The sequence below is a fragment of the Brassica napus genome, chromosome A7 (assembly GCF_020379485.1).
Source record: "Brassica napus cultivar Da-Ae chromosome A7, Da-Ae, whole genome shotgun sequence".
Classification (NCBI taxonomy): Eukaryota; Viridiplantae; Streptophyta; class Magnoliopsida; order Brassicales; family Brassicaceae; genus Brassica; species Brassica napus.
In genome coordinates, this window is record NC_063440.1 from 8,192,031 (window position 1) to 8,215,124 (window position 23,094).

The window sequence follows — 23,094 nt, forward strand, 5'->3', positions numbered from 1 at the left end:
GTGAATTATATATATGTCTATTTAAACAATCATTTTATACTAGTGTTAAAAAGTCTTTGTCATTTACTCTCTTTGTTTCTAAATAATGCATGTTCTTGCATTTTTTACTTGTTTCTAAAAGATCAATGTTTTAGATTTTCTATGTATTTTTAATATAATGAATTGTAAACTACAAGAAATGTTAATTGATAAATTTTGGATTTATTTAATTGCTATTAGTTTAAATTTATGGAAAATTTTTATAATTATAAAAATTAATGCATTGATAGTTAAATATTTTATTTTAATATTTGTAAAAAATCTAAAATATGCGTTATTTAGAAACAGAAGAAGTATTAAGTAAGAAATCTAAGAAATTAAAGTTCAAAAAAGGTCTAGGCAATTAAGTAGTTGTATATATATTGTGTAAACTGGTTGAATTAAATAAAAAATTAATTTTTGATTATATAGCTAATAATAATATATTTTATTTTTAAAGAAAAATAAAATATATTAAATATTTATAACAAAAAATTGCATATGCTTAGAATTTAGGGCAAATCTCCAAAATAGCACATTTCTAAGTTTATATCACAAAAATAGCATTCAAAAACTAAAATGACCAAAATAGCATTTTATCTTTTGAAAAATTTAAAATTTTTTATTTTTCAAAATTTGAAATCTTATCCCCAAAACCTCACTTCTCAACTCTAAACCCTAAAACCTAAACTCTAAACCCTAAACCCTAAACTCTAAATCTTAAACCCCACCTCTTGAATGCTATTTTTGTGACTTTTGGCCTTGAATGCTAGTTTGGGAACAAAAACTTGATTTAGTGCTATTTTGGTCTTTTTTCTCTAGAATTTATTGGTCACTATATAATATATATACTAGATTTTGACCCGCGCTTAGAAAGCGCGGGTTTATTTTGAAATTAAATAAATTCTTTTTATATAAGAGATAATGTATAAGTTTGAGTACATTTACCCGAGCGCACTGAACCGTACCAAACTGGAAAAAAAACTCAAAATTAAGCTGAATTTCATAAATAATCAAGCATAGAAAAAATAGAAACCAAAGTAAAGACCAAATGAGTACTTAAAATTTTAAAATACAAATTATATACCTATTAAACATAACTAAACCATTAAAAATTTATACTATTAATAGAATTATATGTGGTAATGATCACATTTGAATAATCTATCATATATTCATATGGATTTATTGTTAGAGCAATTATATAATAGATTATGAGAAAATAATAAATGAATTCATTTAAATTATGTAAAGTATTTATATGGTTAGAGAAATATAAGTTAAGATCAAATAAATAGTTAAGTCTAATGAAATGGTCCAACAACCTTGTTTAAGTAGATTTTTAAGGAGTGATTCCCTTTTAATAGTATAGATTTATATCTGAAATATATTACTAATTATGTTAAATAATATTATTTTGTTCTCACTTTATCTCAAAATTTATTCAACCATACAAAGAAATCATGTAGTAAATTTTTGTATTTTGTAAATTTTCATCCTGCAGTTTATTATAATGTCATCGGGTAAAAGAAAAAAAAAGAAGAAAAGGAAATAAAAAGAGGACAGAAGAAACGTCTGGTGGTCACGGGAAGTGGGAAGTCGTGTACTCGTCTACTTTCGTCTTCTGGCGGGAAGCCCTAGAGACGAGAAGTCGAAACACTTTGTGGTGGTGAGAGCAGCAGAGACGAGACGAGAGCTAGGAGAAGATGCACTGGATTGCCACCAGAAACGCCGTCGTTTCGCTCCCTAGATGGCGTTCCTTCGCCTTCCTCTTACGCTCGCCATTTCGCACTCACTCTTCCCTCAAACCCTCCCCACTTCTTCTACTGTAATTGCCTTCCTCTTCTCTGTATAAGCTTTCCCTATGCGTATCTCTTGCTACTATTTTGAGAAAGTTCACGTTTTTTTGAAGTATTTGAGTTCAATTTCACAACTTTATCTGTTTTTATTTGCTTATGAGCTCTCGCTATATCTGCGCACTTGTTTTTCTTATTCATAGTGAGGATGTTCTAATGATGTATGTTGTTTCTTGATAAAAAGTAATACAAGGTACTCTGAGAGGAGATACTGTTTAGGAGATGGAAAGTCTGTGAAAGGAATCACTACGGCTTCTTCTAAGAAAGTTAAGACCAAGTCTACTGATGTTCTCACTGACAAAGATCTCTCTCATTTGCTCTGGTGGAAGGAGGTAACCATCCTGTTTTCCATCTTGTCAAGAGTCTCTTGTTATGGTTTTCGTTAAATGAAAAGAAGAAAGAGTTGCTGACATTGTCTTCCTGGATATTTGACTGCTGCACCCACTCTCGACTTACTGATTTTGGTTTTATACCTTCTCTGAACACTTTTCAGAGATTGCAGACATGTAAGAAACCATCTACTCTTCAACTTATCGAAAGGCTTATGTACACCAATCTACTTGGTTTGGACCCCAGCTTGAGGAATGGAAGGTTAGTTCTCTTCCCAGTGTCTGTCTCTAATCCTTTTTTTGAGCTTAGTTATGTGTTAGTAACTAGTATATCATAAAGTATGACTTAGGAGACTAACACCATTCTTTCTTGGATGAGATTTATTGAGAATGAGAAAGTTGTTTAGAGTCTCATATTTTAAGTTGTAGGGCTGTAAGTAACCTAGTTGGTTGTGGGTAACTTTGTTGCCTTTGATTATGCAATCTTTTGTTAATGGGTTGCTTTCATTTCAGTCTTAAAGACGGAAACCTCAACTGGGAGATGTTGCAGTTTAAGTCAAGGTTTCCACGTGAAGTTTTGCTCTGCAGAGTATGTCGCTTTCTCTCTTATGATGATATCTTTGTGATTTAACTTTAAGCAAAATGGACAACACTGTAAACGGTTCTGCTGTTTTCCAGTCCCATGAGTTTTGTTTCTTCGAAACAACTAGTAGAATGTTTCCATTTGATTCGTTTCAGGTTGGAGACTTCTATGAGGCTATTGGAATAGATGCTTGTATACTCGTTGAATATGCTGGTTTAAATCCTTTTGGTGGTCTTCGTTCAGATAGTGTTCCAAAGGCTGGCTGCCCAGTTGTGGTACATCATCTTTCTTTATCAGCTATTACTGGTTGCTTACATGAAACTGCGTTTTTGGTGCCTTTTTATGTTGGATAGTAAATTTTTGTGTAGATAAACTCGACCTCTAATTCATTTTATCATTCTTACTCTCAATCCAGTTATACTTTGTCCTTTCTGCAGAATCTTAGACAAACTTTGGATGACCTAACACGCAATGGTTTTTCAGTGGTGAGTTTAGAAAGAAATTCTTTCTTGCAATTTTCTCATCTTTAAGCATGTTGAATTGTAACGACTCTATATGACTAGTGTTGCTTGCTTTCTTCTCTGTAGTGTATTGTGGAAGAAATTCAGGGGCCAACACCAGCACGTTCTCGTAAAGGTCGATTCATTTCAGGGTAGGCAATAAGTTAGTTTCCAAGAAATCTGACTTTGCAAGCAGCAAACACACACTGTATTTTTTGTTCATAAGACATTCAGCTTTCTGACATGTATTTGTAAGCATTTAGGCATGCACATCCAGGAAGTCCTTATGTCTATGGGCTCGTTGGTGTTGACCATGATCTTGACTTTCCGGAGCCTATGCCTGTGGTTGGTAAGTATGCCTTTTGGGTTGTTTTTAGTCACTGGAATACTATTTCGCGCCTTAGTATATAGCCTACATAAGTATCATATGAATGTGACTTGCTTTGTTTTGTAATTATAGGGATATCTCGTTCAGCAAGGGGCTACTGTATGATATCTATCTTCGAGACTATGAAAGCATATTCACTAGATGATGGTCTAACAGAAGAAGCTCTGGTCACCAAGCTCCGCACCCGTCGCTGTCATCATCTTTTCTTACATGCATCATTGAGACACAATGCATCAGGTTTTGTATAATTATCTACAATTCTACATATTATGCAATTTCAGATAAGTTAGGTGTTGCCGTGTAGTCTTTGGTGTAGCTATGAGTATAGAGTGTCAGAAGACCATTATAAAAATAATATTTATAAATTTATGTCAGATTAATTACCTTCTGAGCTTTATTGTCTGTTATGATACAATTCTTGTTAACTTTACTGTGCAGGAACATGCCGGTGGGGAGAGTTTGGAGAAGGGGGTCTCCTCTGGGGAGAATGTAGTGGCAGAAATTTTGAATGGTTTGAAGGAGATACTCTTTCCGAGCTCTTAACAAAGGTTATAACTATGGACTTTGGTTACTTGTTAAATATGCAATTTACTTATGACATTTCAGTTTGGTGAAAAAACAAATCGTTTGTTTTTTCCCCTCAGGTCAAAGATGTTTATGGTCTTGATGATGAAGTTTCCTTTAGAAATGTCAATGTACCTTTAGAAAACCGGCCACGTCCTTTGCATCTTGGAACGGCTACACAAATTGGTTAGTGTTTCACTAGGAAGTCTTAAGAGTTTTGGAATGGTACAGCAAGCTAATATATATTTGTTGCTGCAGGTGCCTTACCTACTGAAGGAATACCTTGTTTGTTGAAGGTGCTACTTCCATCTACGTGCAGTGGCCTGCCTTCTTTGTAAGCAAAATTGATTGAAACAGAAAGGGGAAACGTTGGTTTTATTCTCCAAAGCATCATCTCTGAGTGGAAAAGTTGAAAATTCGTTACCTTTTTCATTTTCAGGTATGTCCGGGATCTTCTTCTAAACCCTCCTGCTTATGATATTGCTCTGAAAATCCAAGGTAATTTGACAAATGTGAAGAGCTTTCTTAGATTATTCCCTTTTAGTTTTGTTATGATTCTTCTTGCCACATTATTGTTATTTGCAGAAACGTGCAAGCTCATGAGCACAATAACATGCTCAGTTCCGGAGTTTACCTGTGTTTCATCTGCTAAGGTTTAAGTGACCTTGCTCAAGATCCCTCTTTTAAAGGTACTTTTTGTGCAGCTTATAATTGCTAACATCTATATGCGTCTTTGTGCAGCTTGTGAAGCTTCTTGAACAGCGGGAAGCCAACTACATTGAGTTCTGCCGGATAAAAAATGTGCTTGATGAAGTATTACACATGCACAGACATCCTGAGCTTGTGGAAATACTGAAGTTATTGATGGAACCTACTTGGGTGGCTACTGGTTTGAAGATTGACTTTGAAACTTTTGTAAGTTTGTGCATTTAGTTTTACCAGTCTCTGGTTTCCTCAGCTGATGAATATGAGTATAAATTGAATGTTTGTGGTTTCTTGCCAGGTCAATGAATGTCATTGGGCTTCTGATTCAATTGGTGAAATGATCTCATTAGATGACGATGAAAGTCATCAGAACGTTAGTAAATGTGCTAATGTCCCGAACGAGTTCTTTTACGATATGGAGTCTTCATGGCGTGGTCGCGTTAAGGGAATCCATATAGAGGAAGAAATCACACAAGTGGCCAAATCGGCAGAGGCTTTATCTTTAGCGGTAAGTATTCAAGAAATGAAACGTTATTCTAATCTTATGGGACTCTCAAGAAGAAACCATAAATCAATGTAGGTAACTGAAGATTTCCACCCTATTATATCAAGAATCAAGGCTATGGCTGCATCACTTGGTGGCTCAAAGGGAGAAATTGTGTATGCAAAAGAACATGAGTCTGTTTGGTTCAAAGGGAAACGGTTTACCCCATCTGTATGGGGTGGTACTGCAGGGGAAGAACAAATTAAACAGCTGAAACCTGCTTTTGACTCCAAAGGGAAAAAGGTTGGAGAAGAATGGTTTACAACTCAAAAGGTGGAAACTGCTTTAGTCAGGTTGTCTCTCCCTCTGTAAGAAACTTCGGTTCATTAATACTGTCTACGTATTGATAGTCATACTATGCGTTCGTTGCAGATATCATGAAGCTAGTGAGAACGCAAATGCCCGGGTGTTGGAGCTGTTGAGGGAGTTATCTGCTAAATTGCAAACAAAAATAAACGTTCTTGTATTTGCATCTATGCTTCTCGTCATTGCAAAAGCGTTATTTTCTCATGCTTGGTATGTTTGTGTGTTTAATCTATTCCCATTAAGAAAGGTTCATTTATCTAGTTTTAATGTAAGTACTGCTGCAGTGAAGGGAGAAGACGAAAGTGGGTTTTTCCAACTCTTGTTGGTTTCAGTACAGATGAGGTAACTCTTCTTGTTGTCTCAGTGCTTTGGTCTGTTTCGTGGGCCGTCTTATTCTTATATCTCATGTTTGGATAATGTAGGCCGCAAATCCATTAGATGGTGGTGCCACTCGAATGAAGCTGACTGGGCTATCACCTTATTGGTTTGATGTAGCTTCTGGAACTGCTGTTCACAATACGGTCGACATGCAATCACTGTTTCTTCTAACTGGACCTAATGGTGGTGGTAAATCGAGTTTGCTCAGATCGATATGCGCAGCTGCTTTGCTTGGAATCTGTGGTTTTATGGTTCCAGCTGAATCAGCTTATATCCCTCACTTCGATTCCATCATGCTTCATATGAAATCTTATGACAGTCCTGTAGATGGGAAGAGTTCTTTTCAGGTAATTACCAAACTGAATCTGTTTATTTCAATAGGAAGCCGTTTTGATATATTCTCTTACATGTTAACATCAGGTGGAAATGTCCGAGATACGGTCTATTGTAAGCCAGGCTACTTCAAGAAGCCTAGTGCTTATAGATGAGATCTGCAGAGGGACAGAGACAGCTAAAGGCACCTGTATTGCTGGTAGTGTGATCGAGAATCTTGACGCAAGTGGTTGCTTGGGTATTGTTTCTACACATCTCCATGGAATCTTCGATTTGCCTCTTACGGCCAAAAACGTCGCGTATAAAGCAATGGGAGCAGATAATGTGGAAGGGCAAACAAAACCAACATGGAAACTGACAGATGGAGTTTGCAGAGAGAGTCTTGCGTTTGAAACAGCTAAGAGAGAAGGTGTTCCGGAGACAATTATCCAAAGAGCCGAAGCTCTTTACATCTCCGTTTATGCCAAAGACGCATCGTTTGGGGTTGTCAGGCCAAACAAAACGGAGACTTCATCGGACAATGAGATCCGCAAACCAGTCAGGTCTGAGAGAAGCTTGGAGAAGGACTTGGCAAAAGCTATCCTTAAGATTTGTGGGATAAAGATGGTTGAGCCTGTAGGTTTAGAATGTCTTTCAATAGGTGCTCGAGAGCTTCCACCTCCATCTACAGTTGGTTCATCATGCGTGTATGTGATGAAGAGACCAGATAAGAGATTGTACATTGGACAGGTATACTTCCATATCACACTATTAAGTAATCTTCTGAGGATGAGTTGTGTTAATGTAATGAAAGTGCAGACGGATGATCTTGAAGGAAGAATACGTGCGCATAGGGCAAAGGAAGGACTGCAAGGGTCAAGTTTCCTATACCTTGTGGTACAAGGTAAGAGTATGGCTTGTCAGCTAGAGACCCTTTTGATTAACCAGCTCCATGAGCAAGGCTACTCTCTAGCTAACTTAGCCGATGGAAAGCACCGCAATTTTGGGACGTCATCAAGCTTGACTGCGTCAGATGTAGTCAGTATCTCCTAGTTTCAACATTAGCCTTGAGTGTAACTTGATAATCTCGCTCTCTGTTTGCACAATTGAGTCTGGCTTAGGAAGTTAGAATTAGAGTAGATTAAAAACTAGGCACATGGCACATGGAAAGAAAGCAATGTATGCCGTTTTTGCTTTTTGAGGTTTTTGGAGATATTGCAAACGGCAGGCAGTTGGCAATTACCCTTTTTTTGGTCTTCGGGTGTAATTGTGTCACATTTTCATTCAACCGAGATTTGTAATATTTCAATTTCAAACGAAGAGAATGTCCTGCATTTTTTTTTTTTTCGAAAATGTATTTAACTTCTTCATTCCTTAATAATTAGGAATGTGACCAACTTTAAACAAAAGATTACAAGGACTAATAAACACAAGTAAGGTGGGCACTTTGCCCAATATCCGAAGTGGCACCCGAACCCGATCTGAAAAACGCGAACCGAAATCCGAACTGAAGTAGTAAAATACCCGAACGGATATTGAATTAGGAGAGATTGGATACCCGAACTGATAATATCCGAACCCAAATGGATATCCGAAGATAACCAAACATATGTATTATTAACCTTATATTTCTAGTTTGCACCTCTCATTTTATATAAAATATTTATATTGATATTTCACATACTTTAAGTTCATATGATATATATATACAATTACGAAAAAATGATTTGCTACTCACTTAAAATGCATGTCAAGTTTTTTATTTCAAAAATTAACAAAAGTTACATCCAAAATTTGAAAACAATAACTAAATTAATGCTTTTTTAGTTTTAAAATGTTTTGTCCAAATATATTAACCATTCAATCTGTTAAAAATAAAAAAAATAGTTAAGTGAAAGTTATATTTTTAAGGGCAATTGTCAATAATAGCACCTTTTGAAGTTTATGTCTCAAAAATGGCACTAGAAGGAGAAAGTCACAAAAATGACATTCACTAAAGGGTAAAATATCTCTAATACCCTTGGTTTAAAATTAAATAAACAAACAAAAATAAATAAAAATAAATAAAATAAATAAATAAATAATGAAATTTTTTTTTTTTATAGTTTCAGATTATATGTTTTCAGATTCGAAATTTTTATAATTTTTTTTTTGAAATTTTTTTTATTTTTTTTTTCAAATTCTTTTTTTTTATAATTTAAAAATACTTTTTGAAACTGTTTTTAAATTTTTATTTTTTATTTTAATATTTATTTTTTATAAAATTTTAAACCCTAATTCCAAAACCTCACCCCTTAACTCTAAACCCTAAGGTTTGGATTAATTAACCCAAGGGGTATAAATGTATATTTATCTCTTTAATGAAACCTATTTTTGTGACTTTGAGCTTTGAGTGCTACTTTAGGAACAAAAACTTGGTTTGGTGCTATCATAGTATTTTTTTCTATTTTTAAGTACAAGAAATTTGAGAAAAAAAAATTTAAATTTCAAAATCTAAATGTCCGAACCCGATCCGAAATAACTGAATCCAAACTAAAAATACCCGAACCCGACCCGAAGTATAGAAATACCCGAATGGGTTTTATACCTCTATACTGAAATACCCAAAAATCCGAAATATCCGAATCCAAACGGGTACCCGAACGTCCACGCCCTAAACACAACACTTGAATCGCCTGTTCTCACTAGCCAGCCTCGTACTTGGTGGTGTTGGAAAGCCTTCTTTATTCAAAACAAAGGAACGAAGTCGTTTCGAATATAATTGGAACTACGTCGTTTTATTTATCTTCTTGCCCAAAAAAAAAAGATTCCTCTTCTTCTGATTGCTCCTCTCCGGAATTGAAACATTCGCTTTTGTTCGTCGATCTCTGTTTCAAAAGAAACCATTGCACTGATCTTATCATTATCTCAACCTTGTAAGTGCCCTATATCTCATCGCTAATTCTGTAGTTTAGGGATTTTCGTATCGATTGAGTTATTTGATTACAGATTATCTTATCATAATTCATACGGAAAGACCATTAGATTATATGATTATGTGATGCCTAAGTATACAATATTGCTCATCTAGCCTGTGTCTATGTTGATTGATGATTTTGTGGCTTCTTGCATATTAGTTTTTGGTTGATAAATTATTGTTTGTATGATGTGCAAGTGGGACATGGACGAGGTAGTAGTACAAGTGGAGAAGACGAAGAGAGAATGGGACGACGCCTACGAGAAGACCTTCGAACATATCCTTGCGATTCAAGAGTACGGTAAATCAAGGAGAGGAGGCGAGGAGAAGATTTCTCTGCAGAGGCTCAACGGGTTGGCTCAGGATGGTCTCTCTCTTCTCAACTCTCTTCAATTCAATCTCGATCTTCTCGCCCCTCAGCTCCCTTCTGATGACCAGGTCCAGTCCACTCAGTCTCTGCTTGAAACCTGGAAGAATCAGTATCAAAGGTATATATGTGCTTTTTTTTGTATAACAAACGATTAGGTAGTTGGGGGTAATGTAAATTGTAGCTCAAGTTGATGGCGATTGATCTTGACTTAGGGACATTTCTGTGACTGTTTAAAAGCATTGCCTTGTGCTTGACTTTTGCCTATGTAAGGTTTAGTTGACCAAATTGAATCTGGATTGTTTTTCTTTGTGGTCAGTTTGAGGGTTAACCTGAGAAGTGCTAATTTGAAAGCAAAGGATAACATGAGGAAAGCTGCTCAACAAGAGGTAAGTCCGCACTCTCTCTGCTCTGCTGCTGTTTTCACCAGCATTCTCCTTTGAATCCCCTTTTCTTTTTATATATATATATATAAAGAGTGCTTACAATGATTGTAGAGAGAGCTTCTCCTCGGTGGTGGAACAGAGTCCACTGATCTCAGACGTAAACGACAGTAAGTAACTGTTTCATACTCTATTACATCAGTCCTGCTTGACCCAGCCTCTTCTTTAAAACAATTTTACTTGTATTTTTTGTTAAAGTAGCACTCTCTAAAATATAGTTCATCTTGGTTGTTTGTAGAGCAAATGCTGGAGTGACGTCGGATGCTGAAAGCATTACTGAAAGTCTCAGGCGTTCACGCCAGCTGATGGTTCAGGTCAGAACAGCTATTTTCTGCTTACATCCTGCTTGCTTTTTTTTTGTTTTCTGCTCTAGACCAAAGAAAACAACCCATAAACAAAAGTTAAAGCTGATTCAAATATTCTCTCTCGACTTTTGGGGGGTTACAGGAAGTGGAGAGAAGTACAAACACACTCGTGGCTTTCGGTATGTCAATCGATAATGCTCCTATCTGACCTTATGATTAGAGTTTTTAGTGAAGATAGTTAAGACACTAAAACTGACATATTATCTATGTTTACTTTCGCAGATGAGTCTACTGGAGTACTTAAGAAAGCCGAAAGTGAGTACAAAGGACACAGGTCTCTGTTATCGAGGACCCGTAATCTACTTTCTACAATGCAGCGTCAAGACGTAATTGACAGGTACTTGAAAAAGAATAGATTCTCTAATAAACCAACAACAACTCTCCTGGTGATTTATATGGTAAAATAAGAACTCTTATTGTCCTGTCAACAGGGTAATCCTCATAATTGGATTTTCTCTCTTCGTCTGCGCTGTTCTTTACGTTGTTTCAAAGCGGATTGGAATCCTGAAACTACAGCAGATGGCTACGGCTGCCATTAAAGCTCAGTTGGCTGGAAAAGCAGCCAATGGTGATGCTATGCCTCTCGGACAAGAGTTTGATGGAGGAAATACAGTTCCAAATGTTGGTATTCCTCTACAACAACGCCTCCACGATGAACTCTGAAAGCTTATTTAGATGTGCTTAAGTTCCTGATACTCGTACTGTATCAAAAGGACTAGTTGCTTGTTACATTGAGTTCATGAATGTATAATTACTATATCATGTAGGAATGTTCTCCCTAGACGTTTAGGGTCTGCTCTCTCAATTTCTGAAACAGAGTGAGAAATTGCAAAATCTCAGCTCTTATTTCATATGTACACAAAAGAACACTCTTGTTGAAGGAACTTGTCATTGTTAGTCAAAATCTTTCTGTAACAATTCAATATCCGTTGTATTGCCACTACAACAATCTATCGAAATCGATTATTTTTAGTACACTTTAACAAATCTCTACAGAAAAACAGTAATTGGAAAACACTTTTCACTAATCTCAACTGCCAAAACCTGAAGCTTGTACTTCAGTTACTCCTTTGTGTTGAGCTTCTCCAGGAGAATCTTGTTAAGTAAAGCAGGGTTTGCTTTGCCTTTTGACGGTTTCATTACCTGAACAAAAAGCAGCACACGAGTCTGAACTCTGAAATTGATTCATGTTTTCAAGTTAAAGGCTGATCGTATCTGCAAATACCTGGCCAGTAAAAAAAGCCTTGAAGCTTGGTTCTCCCACTTCGGTACTGCTCAAGCTGCTTTGGAGATTTGGAGAACACCTTCATAACCATTTTCTCCATCTCCACAGGATCGGTTATCTGCAGGCTGCAGCATATGTCACACATAAGCAAAAAATCAGTTATGCATTTCTCTGGATCGAACTCCTCATTTTGTGGAATAGCATACCAAGTCTTTTCCCTTAATCATTCCTTGGACGGTTCCGCCTTTAGCCAATAGCTCAAAGAGTATATGCAAAATTTGAATAAATATCATTGATTTAAACAAACAAACAAAAAGATGATACATTTTTAGATTAAAATGAAGTTGAACTGACCTGTTTTCCAATCTTTCCGCTAATGGTTCCATCTTTGATGGCAGCTATCAGCTCAGCCAACTCTTGAGGACTAAGTTTAACATCATTGATAGATATTGCTGCAATATCACTCATTATCCAATTTGCTGCCAACTTCACTTCAGCACCTTTCCTAATGACTGCATCTAAATATTCTACAACCTAAGCCATTCATTCCAACAAAATATAGATATACACCCTCACAACACCAGTAAGAAAGGTTTAACTCTTTTGCTCTCACCGGTAGTTTCCTTGTGAAAATTTTGAGCATATAGGAGTTACACTGACGTCATTACCGAGGAAAAGCACATCTTGCACATTTTGCCAATCAACAAAAATTGCGGTATAAAAAAAACGCAAATTTACATTTTTTGCTGATAAAAATACAAAAAAAAAGTTTATTAAGTAGAAACGTGAGCTTTAGTTGATTACTTACAAAATCAACACTTTCACATGATAATATCATTTTAATGATAAATAATTATGTAGTAAATAAAATTATATTATAATTTTTTTAATAATGTTATACGATGTCAGTTTATTATTAAAAATGTATATAAAAATAAACAAAATATTTATAATTAAGAGTAAAGTATTTTTTAATAAATTTTAGTTAATAAATTTTAGTTATTTTCACATTTTTTAATAATTAGTTTAATTATTCGTGTTTGTTTTTTTATAATAAAGTCAATATCATATAAATATTTTTATTTATATAATATGTGTTCCGCCATTCCGTATTTTTAATTTTTTCGCAGCTTAACTATTTTTCATGATTCTGCAATTAAGCGATGTTTACCAATCATAGCCTAATCTTTAAACTAAACCGAAAAATAAAACTGTTATGAGGTCACTGATAACCAAAACTGTTATGAGTTCAATTTCCTGCTGTCAGCCCTATCTTCAATATTTTATGTAGGTATGTTCACATTTTCTTTGAACTGAGGAACTGTACTAAACTGAAAATAAAATTATATTTGAATACAATAAATTATCTGAATGGATTCTATATTCCTAAAACTGAAAATCTGAAATCGAATAAAACTGAATTGAGAACCGAACGAATAGCTGAATATTTACAATAGAGTTTCTATATTTAAAATATTTTAATTAAAAATATTAAGTATCTTATAAATACTATTTATAAATTAAATTACCAAATTTAATTTGAAATATTTAAAATCATCTGAAATACTTGATATTTCTATAAAAAAAAACTCAAATTATATGATATTTAATAAGAAAACTTAAATTATCCAATATTTCAACTCAGATTATCCAAATATCCAAATCGAATTGGACTCAGTTTTGTTTTTGGATATTAGTTAGTTCTTAACTTTATATCCAAACCATTAACTGAATTGGATTCCGTAAATTCTTGAAGGGTCTTAAATTTCTATTACCGAAAAAACTGAAAAATCAAAGTATCCAAACCACAAACAGGAAACCAGATGCTCATGTCTAATCTTATGAAACAAAAGTAAATTTATCTATACTATCAAAACAAAATCTCTACTAGGATGCTGCCATTGATTCTCAACTTATTTACAATAGTATTACATTGCATTTAATTTAAATATAATTATTGTTTATTTAAAATAGACAACTGAATATTTTCTATATTTATGGTAACTAATTTTTCTATATTTTTGTAAATGATAATAATTCTACTTTCTATGCAATCTATACTTTTAATTTAATTTAAACATTTAATACTCTAACCGTTGATGGTTATACTAGAATAATTTTTATCTGATATATTTTTAAATTAAATGTAATTATTTTCTAAATTGATTTTACATAAATTTCCTAAATATATGCGCTTACAAAACTAACATTTCACAAAAATCCTAATTAAAAATTTCTAATTATCTTTAAATTAATATTTTTTTACAACAAAAGGCAAGTAACCTAAGCAGATTCCAAACCCGTAAGCCACTTCGGGGGAATTGAATCAACATAAACCATAGCAGAAGGCAGATTCCAAGCACTACGTGCCAGCTTATCTGCCATTGTGTTTTTTTCCCTTGGGATATGTTGGAGAGAGAAAGTTTGAAAAAATTCCTTACATTGCAAGAATTCTTCCATATGTGTATTGAACACTGGCCACTCTGTAAGTGACTAAGTGTAGACACCATCTTCACCAGTTGAGAACAGTCAGTTGCAAACATCATCTCTGAGATATGAAATGTCTTCATGCACTCCATTGCTAAAATCAGCGCTTCAGATTCATCATGTAAAGGTGATAGACTTCTGCGGATGTTCATGGCTCCCATCATAGTATCAGTAGATCCTTCCTTCCTATAAAACCATCCTTGTCCTGTAAAAATATCTTGTTCTTTCCATGCTCCGTCAATATAACACCAATTGGTGCCATGTAAAATTTGATTTCTAGGCAATTCCGAAAAGACTCGGGTTGAAGGTTCCTTTCTTAGAATATCTGGTGGATCTCCGGTTTTATTTTTTAAAATTCTTATCATCACGATTTTTTCAAATATACCACAATATCCATGGAAAATAGTTTAAATCATGTCCTTTTGGAAGTCTCCAATAAAGATAATCCATATTTGTAAACACTGATGGAGTAGGGAAAATCCGTGGATGAGATGGAATATTTGAAATCACCCAAGTCTGAAGCGCTGGAGACATTCAAAGAGAACATAATTAATTGATTCTTCTTCGGCTCCGCATATCTGACATTGCATGTCACATTTGATACCACGAGATCGTAGATTTTTTGTAACCGGTAAGCTACCTGAGATGATCTGCCACACAAAATGGTGCAATTGCAATTTTGGTGAACATTGTAACTTCCAGGCTAGTAAAAATTTTGTATCTGGACCAAAAAATCCTTGTTGAGAACCCAAATCAGGATAAATTTTTTCCACCCTATGTCCTGATTTAACATTATACCGACCATGATCAGTAAAATGCCATCCATATGAATCTTGTTTTGGATGTCGACTTATGTCCAGACTCCGTATAGTACTCACATCATCTTGATGAATATATGCATTAAGCAAATTCAAATTCTAGGAAAGATCAGTTGGATTAATTAAATCCTCCACTTTAAGTAACGGGTTCAAGAATTGATTCTGAGATTTTGGTAGTGCTGATCTCGGGCGAGGTGTGGGGATCGAGGGATCATTCCATACTGAAATGCGTGAGCCTGTTCCCACTCTTTAGTTTGCCCTTTTTTAACCAGAGATCGAGCTGAAGTTATACTTCGCCATCTATAAGATGGGGAATAAGACTTAATTGGATCCAAAGGATCTGATTTCCTATAATATCTTCCCTTAAAAACCTTCGCGAATAAAGATTCAGGTTTATCTATTAGCCTCCATAATTGTTTTGCTAAGAGAGCAGTATTAAAATTTTGAAGATCTCGAAAACCCAATCCTCCCTCCTCTTTACCTTTACATAATTTATCCCAAGAAAACCAGTGCATACTTTTTTATTTCCATTACTACTCCACCAAAAGTGTGCAACTACACTTGTAAGCTTCTTTGTGAGTGTTTTCGGTAGACGAAAGCAAGACAAAACATGGGTTGGCATAGCTGAAGCCACCTATTTGATTAAAACTTCCTTACCTTCTTTTGTAATAAACCAAATTGTCCAATTATTGACCTTATTGTTAATCCTCTCATTAATAAATCCAAAAATCTGTGCTTTTGAACCTCCCAAACTCTCGGGAATCCCCAAATATGTTCCCATACCTCCTATTGTGGTAATTCCTAAAACCTGTTGCACCTCTAATTTAACTAATTCCGACAACTTATGTCCAAACAATAGAGAGGACTTTGAAAAATTAATCTGTTGGCCTGACGCCCTCTCATAGTCCTTTAATATCTGTAATATTACCTCACATTCATGTTTGTTAGCCTTACAAAAAATAGACTATCATCAGCAAATAATAAGTGCGAAATAGCCGGACTACACTGCGCAATCTTTAAGCCTGGCAGTAATTTTTCATCTTCTTTTTTCCTAATATTTGCTATAAGTGCCTCCGTACACAATATAAATAGGTAAGGTGATAGTGGATCATTTGGTATAATATGGCCATTTGGTTGTCCATTAATCAATATTTTATATTGTACCGAAGATATACATGCCATAATCCTAGAAACCCAATTTTGTGCAAAACCCAACTTAATCAACATTGCTTCTATGAAGCCCCATTCTACACGATCATAAGCCTTACTCATATCCGTCTTAATGGCCATAAATGTTTCCTTACAAGAGTTATTTGTTCTTAACCCATGAAACATTTCCTGAGCAATAATAATATTATCTAAAATTAATCTTCCCGAAACAAAAGTTGACTATGTTTCTGAGATCAGTTTTGCAACAAACGCTTCAGTCTTTGGCATAAGACCTTCGAAATAATCTTGTAGCCCAAGTTACATAAACTAATCGGTCTTAATTCCGTCATTCGACTCGGCCTTGCAATCTTTGGGATAAGGAAAATATTCGTCATATTTAACCTATCATCCAAAGTACCTGTCTGAAAAAACTCATTTACCATATCAGTTATATCGGACTTAATAATTGACCATGACTGTTGAAAAAATAAAGCAGTCATTTTATCTGGCCCATGACCTTTTTCTGGATGCATCAAAAATAAAGCCGATTTAACTTCTTCCTCAGATGCCCAAGATGTAAGGACCCTATTTTGATCATCCCTAATCAATCTCGGAACTTCATGTAGATATTCTTCGAAACAAGATGGAGAGGACGTTGCAAATAGCTCATTAAAATAATCTACTGCAACACCCTCCACCTCTATATCGAAGTCACCCAATTGCCTTTAAATTAATATTTAAAAACTTAAACTAAAGTTGATTTTTCTAAACAAACATATGATTAATAAGTAGACATTTTATTTCATTGAATATACAAAATACTTATCAAGTAAAAATGAGTTGACCAAAAATAATCCTGCCCTTTGAAACATGTTATGTATTTTGTATAAGTATTTTGTGTATTCGATGATTAATACGGTTCAAACGGGTTGAACAAAAATAATCCCGCCCTTTGAAACAAACATGTTACACGAGTTTGTATTTTATTAAAATACTTATCCCTTCATTGATTAATACGGTTCAAAATTTCAAAAAATAGATAATATTATGAAATCTAAAATAATAAATTATACTATAATAAGTTATATCTGATATTTTTTAAAAAGTAAATGTAATTCTTTCTAAATTGATATTACATAAATATTCTTAATATATGTGCTTACAAAACTATAATTTTACATAAATCCTAATTAATAAATTCTAATTATTTTAAATTAATATTAAAATTGAAATAATGTTGATTTTTTTAAAAACCAACCTACGATTTATGGTTAGACATTTTATACAATTACTGTTTTCCAGGTTATTTCATCAAATATACAAAATATTTATCAAGTGATAACGGATTGAACAAATAAAATTTGTAATTTCTGTTATTAACTAACAAACAAATTAATAATTTTATAAACAAAAAAAATCATGCAGTTTGAAAGCGCGGATCAAAATCTAGCAAAATGTGTAAACCAAAATACTGTATCCTCTTTGTCACCGGCCAAACCCTCCAGCTCCTCGTTAGTGACAAACATATCGGGCCTAGCCCATGTTTTTCTTATGTTGATAGCCCACTTTCAGCCAACAATGTAGATATAGCACTCAATATACTTGGGTGTTATGGCTGGGAAGGGAAACATTTTCTCTTGTTAGATAGACCTCTCTGCTCTCCTTTCTGTCACAGATCTACCGGTATGGATCTCGCACCGTACCAAGCTTGGACAAGTTTAAGTTACAAAATGCAAGTTTGTTCAGGTCGTATTGACATCACATATCTAGACCATGAGGTTACATTCATCTTAACTTCTTCCGTAACAGACAGATATTATATCAGTTTTCACCTTCTGGAGGAGATCGCTTCCATCTTTCTTCTTCTTGAAAGAGAAACTATTCCACTTTCTTTCTTCTCCATGAGAGGAGGATTTTATTTGGTTCCAAAACTGAGAGAATTATATATTCTGACCATTTTGTATTTATAGATAGTGGTTTTCACAGGACCAAAAAATGTAATAGATTTTATTTCAACAAAATTTAGAAATATTAACAAGTTTTCAACGTCACAATATAAAGTGACTATGTTATTTCTTTCAGGAACAGCCGCAATCGTTAGTCAATACATGCACATAGCTTCATGGAATAGTTTTTGCTTTACTATGATGATCAGTCATCCTTATCCTAAACTGCTTTCAAGTTTTATTGTTTTTGTCAAAGAGTTTTGATTATCTTTAATCCCAAAGATTAAATGCATGATAAGTTAGGTTGCAAACAAAAATTCATATTCCCAGGTTTAAGAAATAGTTTTATTGTGGATTCATAATCTTTACCTAATAAGAAAATAATTTTAGTCAAAACCTTATAAGCAAAAGAAGAAAGAGTATTTTAAAAGATTGATGTAAGAATTTGCCTACCAACACTAGTTATATAAACTAACTAGATTTGTTTTGGCACTCGTGCGTAAGATGATGATGATGAATTGATACATGAACCTCCACCACCACCCCAGATCTCAAGCTATACTAATATACTCTACATCTTTATTTTTATATATAATTTTGGATTACTCATGTCTCTCTATCTTCTAGACTTTTCAATCCCTTCGCTAGATTCGAACTTGGGACATAGAAAAGACAATAAATCCTCTCTTTCAACCAATTGAGTTGGGATAAATAAAAGTAACTAAAAGGTGTTACTTGTTAGGTATAAGGTTTAAGAGCAAATTTATAAAGTAATCAGAGTGTATCTATGTTACAACTCATAGAATTGGTTTCGTCAAAGTGAAAAAGGTAGCTCAAGGTGGATTGGTCTTCAGTGTTTGACAGCCAAACGGGATTTGCTGTCAAACTGGATGCATTGCATTTGCTTAATAAGTTTGTATAATATATATGTTCAACCTTTATTGGTTTATATATTTTGATTGATTTAGAAATCCAAATAGTATTTATAAATCCAAGTAAAATATGCAAATCCGAAAGTTTTCTCTCGAATTTGAGTCTTTGTATTTTTAACTAAAAAATCCAAACAAATCCATTCAAATCTATTATAAAATCAAATATATATTAGTAAATTCGTACGATTGAATAACACTTGACTTAATATAGAATTTATGAATCATTAAACCAATAACACATGATTTTAATATAGATTTTAAAATCACAGAACCAATAACATTAGATTTAGTTCGTATTTTCAAATCCATTAAAATACAACAACCAATAACCCCTATACGTTTTGTCTTAGACTCTGTTTTTTTTTAAATGTTGTTGAATATGTGTTTTTTTTTTTGTGGTAATCATGTTGTTGAATATGTTTTGGTCCTTTAACTTTGTTTGTTCAAAATGACCCAAAATTTCATATTTAAAAAAGACAGACACATTTGTAAGCAACTTTAGAATCGATGTAAGCCTAAAACTTTCATATGTATCAAGATTGGATATATCAAAATATTTCATCATCTATTCGTGATTTTCTAAGCCCTTTACTTAATCATTTTCTTTCTATTTTTCATGTTTTGCCTCTTTAACACTCATTTTCATTTGTATTAGATCTGTATTTTATTATATAATATTTGACCACACCTTTTACCGAAATGATTAGAAACCCCAGTGACATAAACAAAATCTCATCACTACGAAACCAATTAAAATTGATAGTTCAACACATCTTCGATAACGATCGTGTCTTTTTACCCACTAATATTTTGTGTGCCTTGTATCATATACGAATTACTGTCAAATCTCGGTATTAACATTTTTAAAAAAATTTATCCAAAAATAGCATTCAGTTATAAAAAAATTCAAAATATCACTTATTTGATAACAAAACCGTAAATTATTCTTACTCTGAAACCATAATCTCACCCTTAGAGCACGTACAACGCTGCTCCTTGCACGTTCCTTAAGATTAATCCTTAAGGTTTTGGATTAAATAAACATTAAAAAAATCCGGCCGAGCGAAGGATTAATCCTTGGTTAAGAGAACGAAGGAGCAAGTCCTTCATGCGCTGGCAACAGCTGATTGGTTCCGGTTTAGGGTTGGTTTGGTTAGGGCGGTGGAAATAACGCGAGCCGCGTCATTATCGTTTCACGCAGAAAAAAAAAGCAGAGTCGAGAGAGAGACGATAACAGAGGCGATTCGCGATCGACTTTCTTAAAGGTGAATCCTATCACTTTAGTTAATTTTTTTCCTTCTCTGGTTGATGCATGTCGATTTCATCACTCTGTCGGGTTCAATTGTTTGGTTTTAATAGCTTTAGGGTTTCAAATCTGATTTAGGATTTCAATCGAAATTAGGGTTTTCTTCTGGGGTTAAAATTTTCTTCTTTTTCAATTCGCTTGTTTGTTGTTTAGGATTGAGGAAATCGGATTGGGGATTTATATAGATTTATAGTTTTCTTCTCGGTTTGCTCTTGATTCTCATCTTCTATATCCTCTTGTCTACCACTTTTGCTGACCACTCTAGGTGTCTCTCTCTCTCTTTCTCTCGATTTTATTTGATTTTTTGATTTGGTTCTTATCATCATCGTTTATGTTTGATTTCGATTCGTCGTAGGTTTTGAACCCACTACCCGAGTTTAGGAATGTTTTAGTTCTTGTCTTTGTTACGGATTATAAGTGTTAGAGTTACAATTGTTGTAGTCATGTTTTACTTTTGCTTGTTGTACGTATTGCTCGAAAACTGATTTTCTTTGTGATTGTTGTTGTGTATCTTCGCTTACATGATTTTTTATTTCAGGTTTAAGAAACATGGGCCAAGACTATAGCTACACCCAGCCTTCTTCATCAGATGAGTTTGATAATACATCACTTCTTCTTGCTGAAGCCGCAATGTACGCCGATGAAGCTGAGAGTAGCTACAACCGTGCTCAGCCGGTTCACTACCCACCTCAGCCGGTTCAGAACTTCTGCGGAGGACATGCTACTGCGGAGGAGATGCTTGACTTTCAGACACAGCTTAGGCTGCTTAAGGATCAAGCTAATGAGACTCACCAGAACCTGGCTAAGCTCGAGAAGACCGTGTGTGATGAGTTATCGAAGAAGAAATCGTTGGTTACAAAATGCTTTGCATTGGTAGTTTGTCTTAAGTTCTGCGTTTTAGTGTTAATTCTTGGAGGTTAGTTTCATTTGTTCTGCTTGTTGAATATTTTTCTGCTTATTTTAAAAAAAAATTAACCTGTTTTATTGGATGTTTTTCAGGAAGAGCTTTGAAGGATTACAAGGAGAGTATCTGACCTCAACGCTGTCTTTAAGGTTAGACACTGTACAACTTCGTACTTGTTTGGTTGTAGAGAACTTATTGCTAAAATTTTTCTAGTAGAGAAACTATTATAAGTGAGATTTGATTGGTGATAAATGCTATCTGCTCTAACTACTTAGATTTAAACGTTATTACAATGGTACTTGTTTGGTTGTAGAGAACTTATTGATAAAATGTTTGTAGTAAAGTGAGATTTGATTGGTGATAAATGCTATCTGCTCTAACTACTTAGATTTAATTGGCTTTAGTATTTTCTTACTTGTAGCTCGCTTATATAAGGCATGTGTAGTCAATGTATAAGGCGTAGATTTGATTGGTGATTCCTTTTTCTTACAATGAATAACACCGGTGGTTATGTTAACCTCATGTATAGTCAATGTTCTATTGACCTTGATTTACCCGAACGAGTTTGGCTCGGTAGCCAAGCTACTAAGCCTGTTGTCGAGTCTGGTCAGCCTGTTGTCGGGTCTGGTGAGCCTGTTGTCGACTCTGCTAGCAACAGCCGGAGGAAATGGACACCGCAAGAGGATACAATACTTATTGGTGCATGGCTCAACACCAGTAAAGATCCAGTGGTGGGCAATGAGCAGAGGATTATCGAGTACTACAATGCAAACCCTCAACTCGTCGGGAGAATACCGAGAGAGATTATTCCGGCCAAGCAGAGGTGGGGTAGGATTAACGATCAAGTCTCCAAGTTCGTTGGTTGCTATGACCACGCTATGAGGGAGCAGAGAAGTGGTCAAAATGATGATGATCTCATGAAAGCTGCACTAGACTACTTCTTCAATGATCAAGGCCACAAGTTCGGTCTGGAACACGCCTGGAGGGAGCTGAGGCATGACCAGAAATGGTGCTCCACTATTGTCGATAAAGATGGTGGGAAGGAAAAGCGGAAGCTAGTCTCGGAGGTTGATACATACGAGGAAGTGGGACAACAAGAGGGGAGACCGATCGGGGTCAAGGCTGCGAAAGCAGCTACAAAGAAGAAGAAGAGTGGTAAAGAAGAGGAGTTGTCACATCTACAAGTCATAATGAAGATGAAACAAAATATCTCTAACCAGACATTACTCCATCGTTTATTAGCCAAAAAAGAACCATTAACTGAGTTGGAAACATCTCTCAAACTCAAACTTATGTCTGATATGTTATGATGTTTGCGTAGAAACATGTCGTGTTGTGTTGTGTTGCTTTGTCGTCATTAAGGTATTGTCTTGTTTGCGTAGTAGATACATGTCGTCTTGTGTTGCTTTAATAAGTCTTGTCTTTTTGTTTCAGGTTCAACAGTAGGACATGTGAACCAAGTCACGGGTGCATTTGGAGTTGTGAAACCAAGTCACGGGTTTCTTCTTTTCACTTTATGTTCTATAAATTTGTGTCAAGCCGGTCATTAGCTAGGTATCTCGTTTGCTTTTATTTCCATTTGCTACTACTCTTGACGCGAAGGTGTAATCTTGTTGCTACCAAGTTGTTGTATTGACTAGCTTCTGTTTTAACTAGGTAACTCTATCTCTTAACGACTTCTTGTAAGATATTTGACTCAATTGAAGAATCTTG

At 34.6% G+C, this 23,094-nt stretch overlaps 2 protein-coding genes and 1 non-coding gene across 5 annotated transcripts; 2 read left to right on the forward strand and 1 right to left on the reverse strand.

The window, feature by feature from the left end:
• Nucleotides 1-1,577: 1,577 nt before the first annotated feature.
• Nucleotides 1,578-7,827, forward strand: LOC106450570 (DNA mismatch repair protein MSH1, mitochondrial). Of its 2 annotated transcripts, XM_013892250.3 has the most exons (22): nucleotides 1,579-1,846; nucleotides 2,059-2,206; nucleotides 2,368-2,465; nucleotides 2,717-2,792; nucleotides 2,942-3,061; nucleotides 3,224-3,271; nucleotides 3,374-3,438; nucleotides 3,550-3,635; nucleotides 3,747-3,911; nucleotides 4,113-4,222; nucleotides 4,319-4,424; nucleotides 4,497-4,572; nucleotides 4,678-4,736; nucleotides 4,824-4,891; nucleotides 4,980-5,153; nucleotides 5,242-5,451; nucleotides 5,524-5,780; nucleotides 5,860-6,003; nucleotides 6,078-6,135; nucleotides 6,216-6,518; nucleotides 6,592-7,233; nucleotides 7,303-7,827. In XM_013892250.3, the coding sequence occupies exons 1-22, from the start codon at nucleotides 1,725-1,727 to the stop codon at nucleotides 7,534-7,536; spliced, it is 3,369 nt and encodes a 1,122-aa protein (XP_013747704.2). In that variant the 5' UTR covers nucleotides 1,579-1,724; the 3' UTR covers nucleotides 7,537-7,827. The 2 variants fall into 2 exon arrangements, with proteins under 2 accessions (XP_048592491.1, XP_013747704.2); XM_048736534.1 differs by having other exon boundaries at nucleotides 1,578-1,846; nucleotides 4,678-4,891.
• Nucleotides 7,828-9,160: 1,333 nt separating this feature from the next.
• On the forward strand, nucleotides 9,161-11,591 carry LOC106453297. The gene is made up of 8 exons (XM_013895562.3): nucleotides 9,161-9,398; nucleotides 9,638-9,927; nucleotides 10,126-10,195; nucleotides 10,304-10,359; nucleotides 10,488-10,563; nucleotides 10,697-10,733; nucleotides 10,837-10,951; nucleotides 11,046-11,591. Exons 2-8 carry the CDS (start codon nucleotides 9,644-9,646, stop codon nucleotides 11,275-11,277), a joined length of 870 nt encoding a protein of 289 aa, XP_013751016.3. The 5' UTR covers nucleotides 9,161-9,398; nucleotides 9,638-9,643; the 3' UTR covers nucleotides 11,278-11,591.
• Nucleotides 11,487-13,135, reverse strand: LOC106450571. 2 transcript variants are annotated; one of them, XR_007314791.1, is made up of 4 exons: nucleotides 12,194-13,135; nucleotides 12,046-12,096; nucleotides 11,840-11,964; nucleotides 11,487-11,757 (listed from the first exon to the last, which is right to left on the reverse strand). It is a non-coding gene; the product is annotated as an uncharacterized LOC106450571 (transcript). The 2 variants fall into 2 exon arrangements; XR_002653119.2 differs by lacking the exon at nucleotides 12,194-13,135 and having other exon boundaries at nucleotides 12,046-12,183.
• Nucleotides 13,136-23,094: the final 9,959 nt, after the last annotated feature.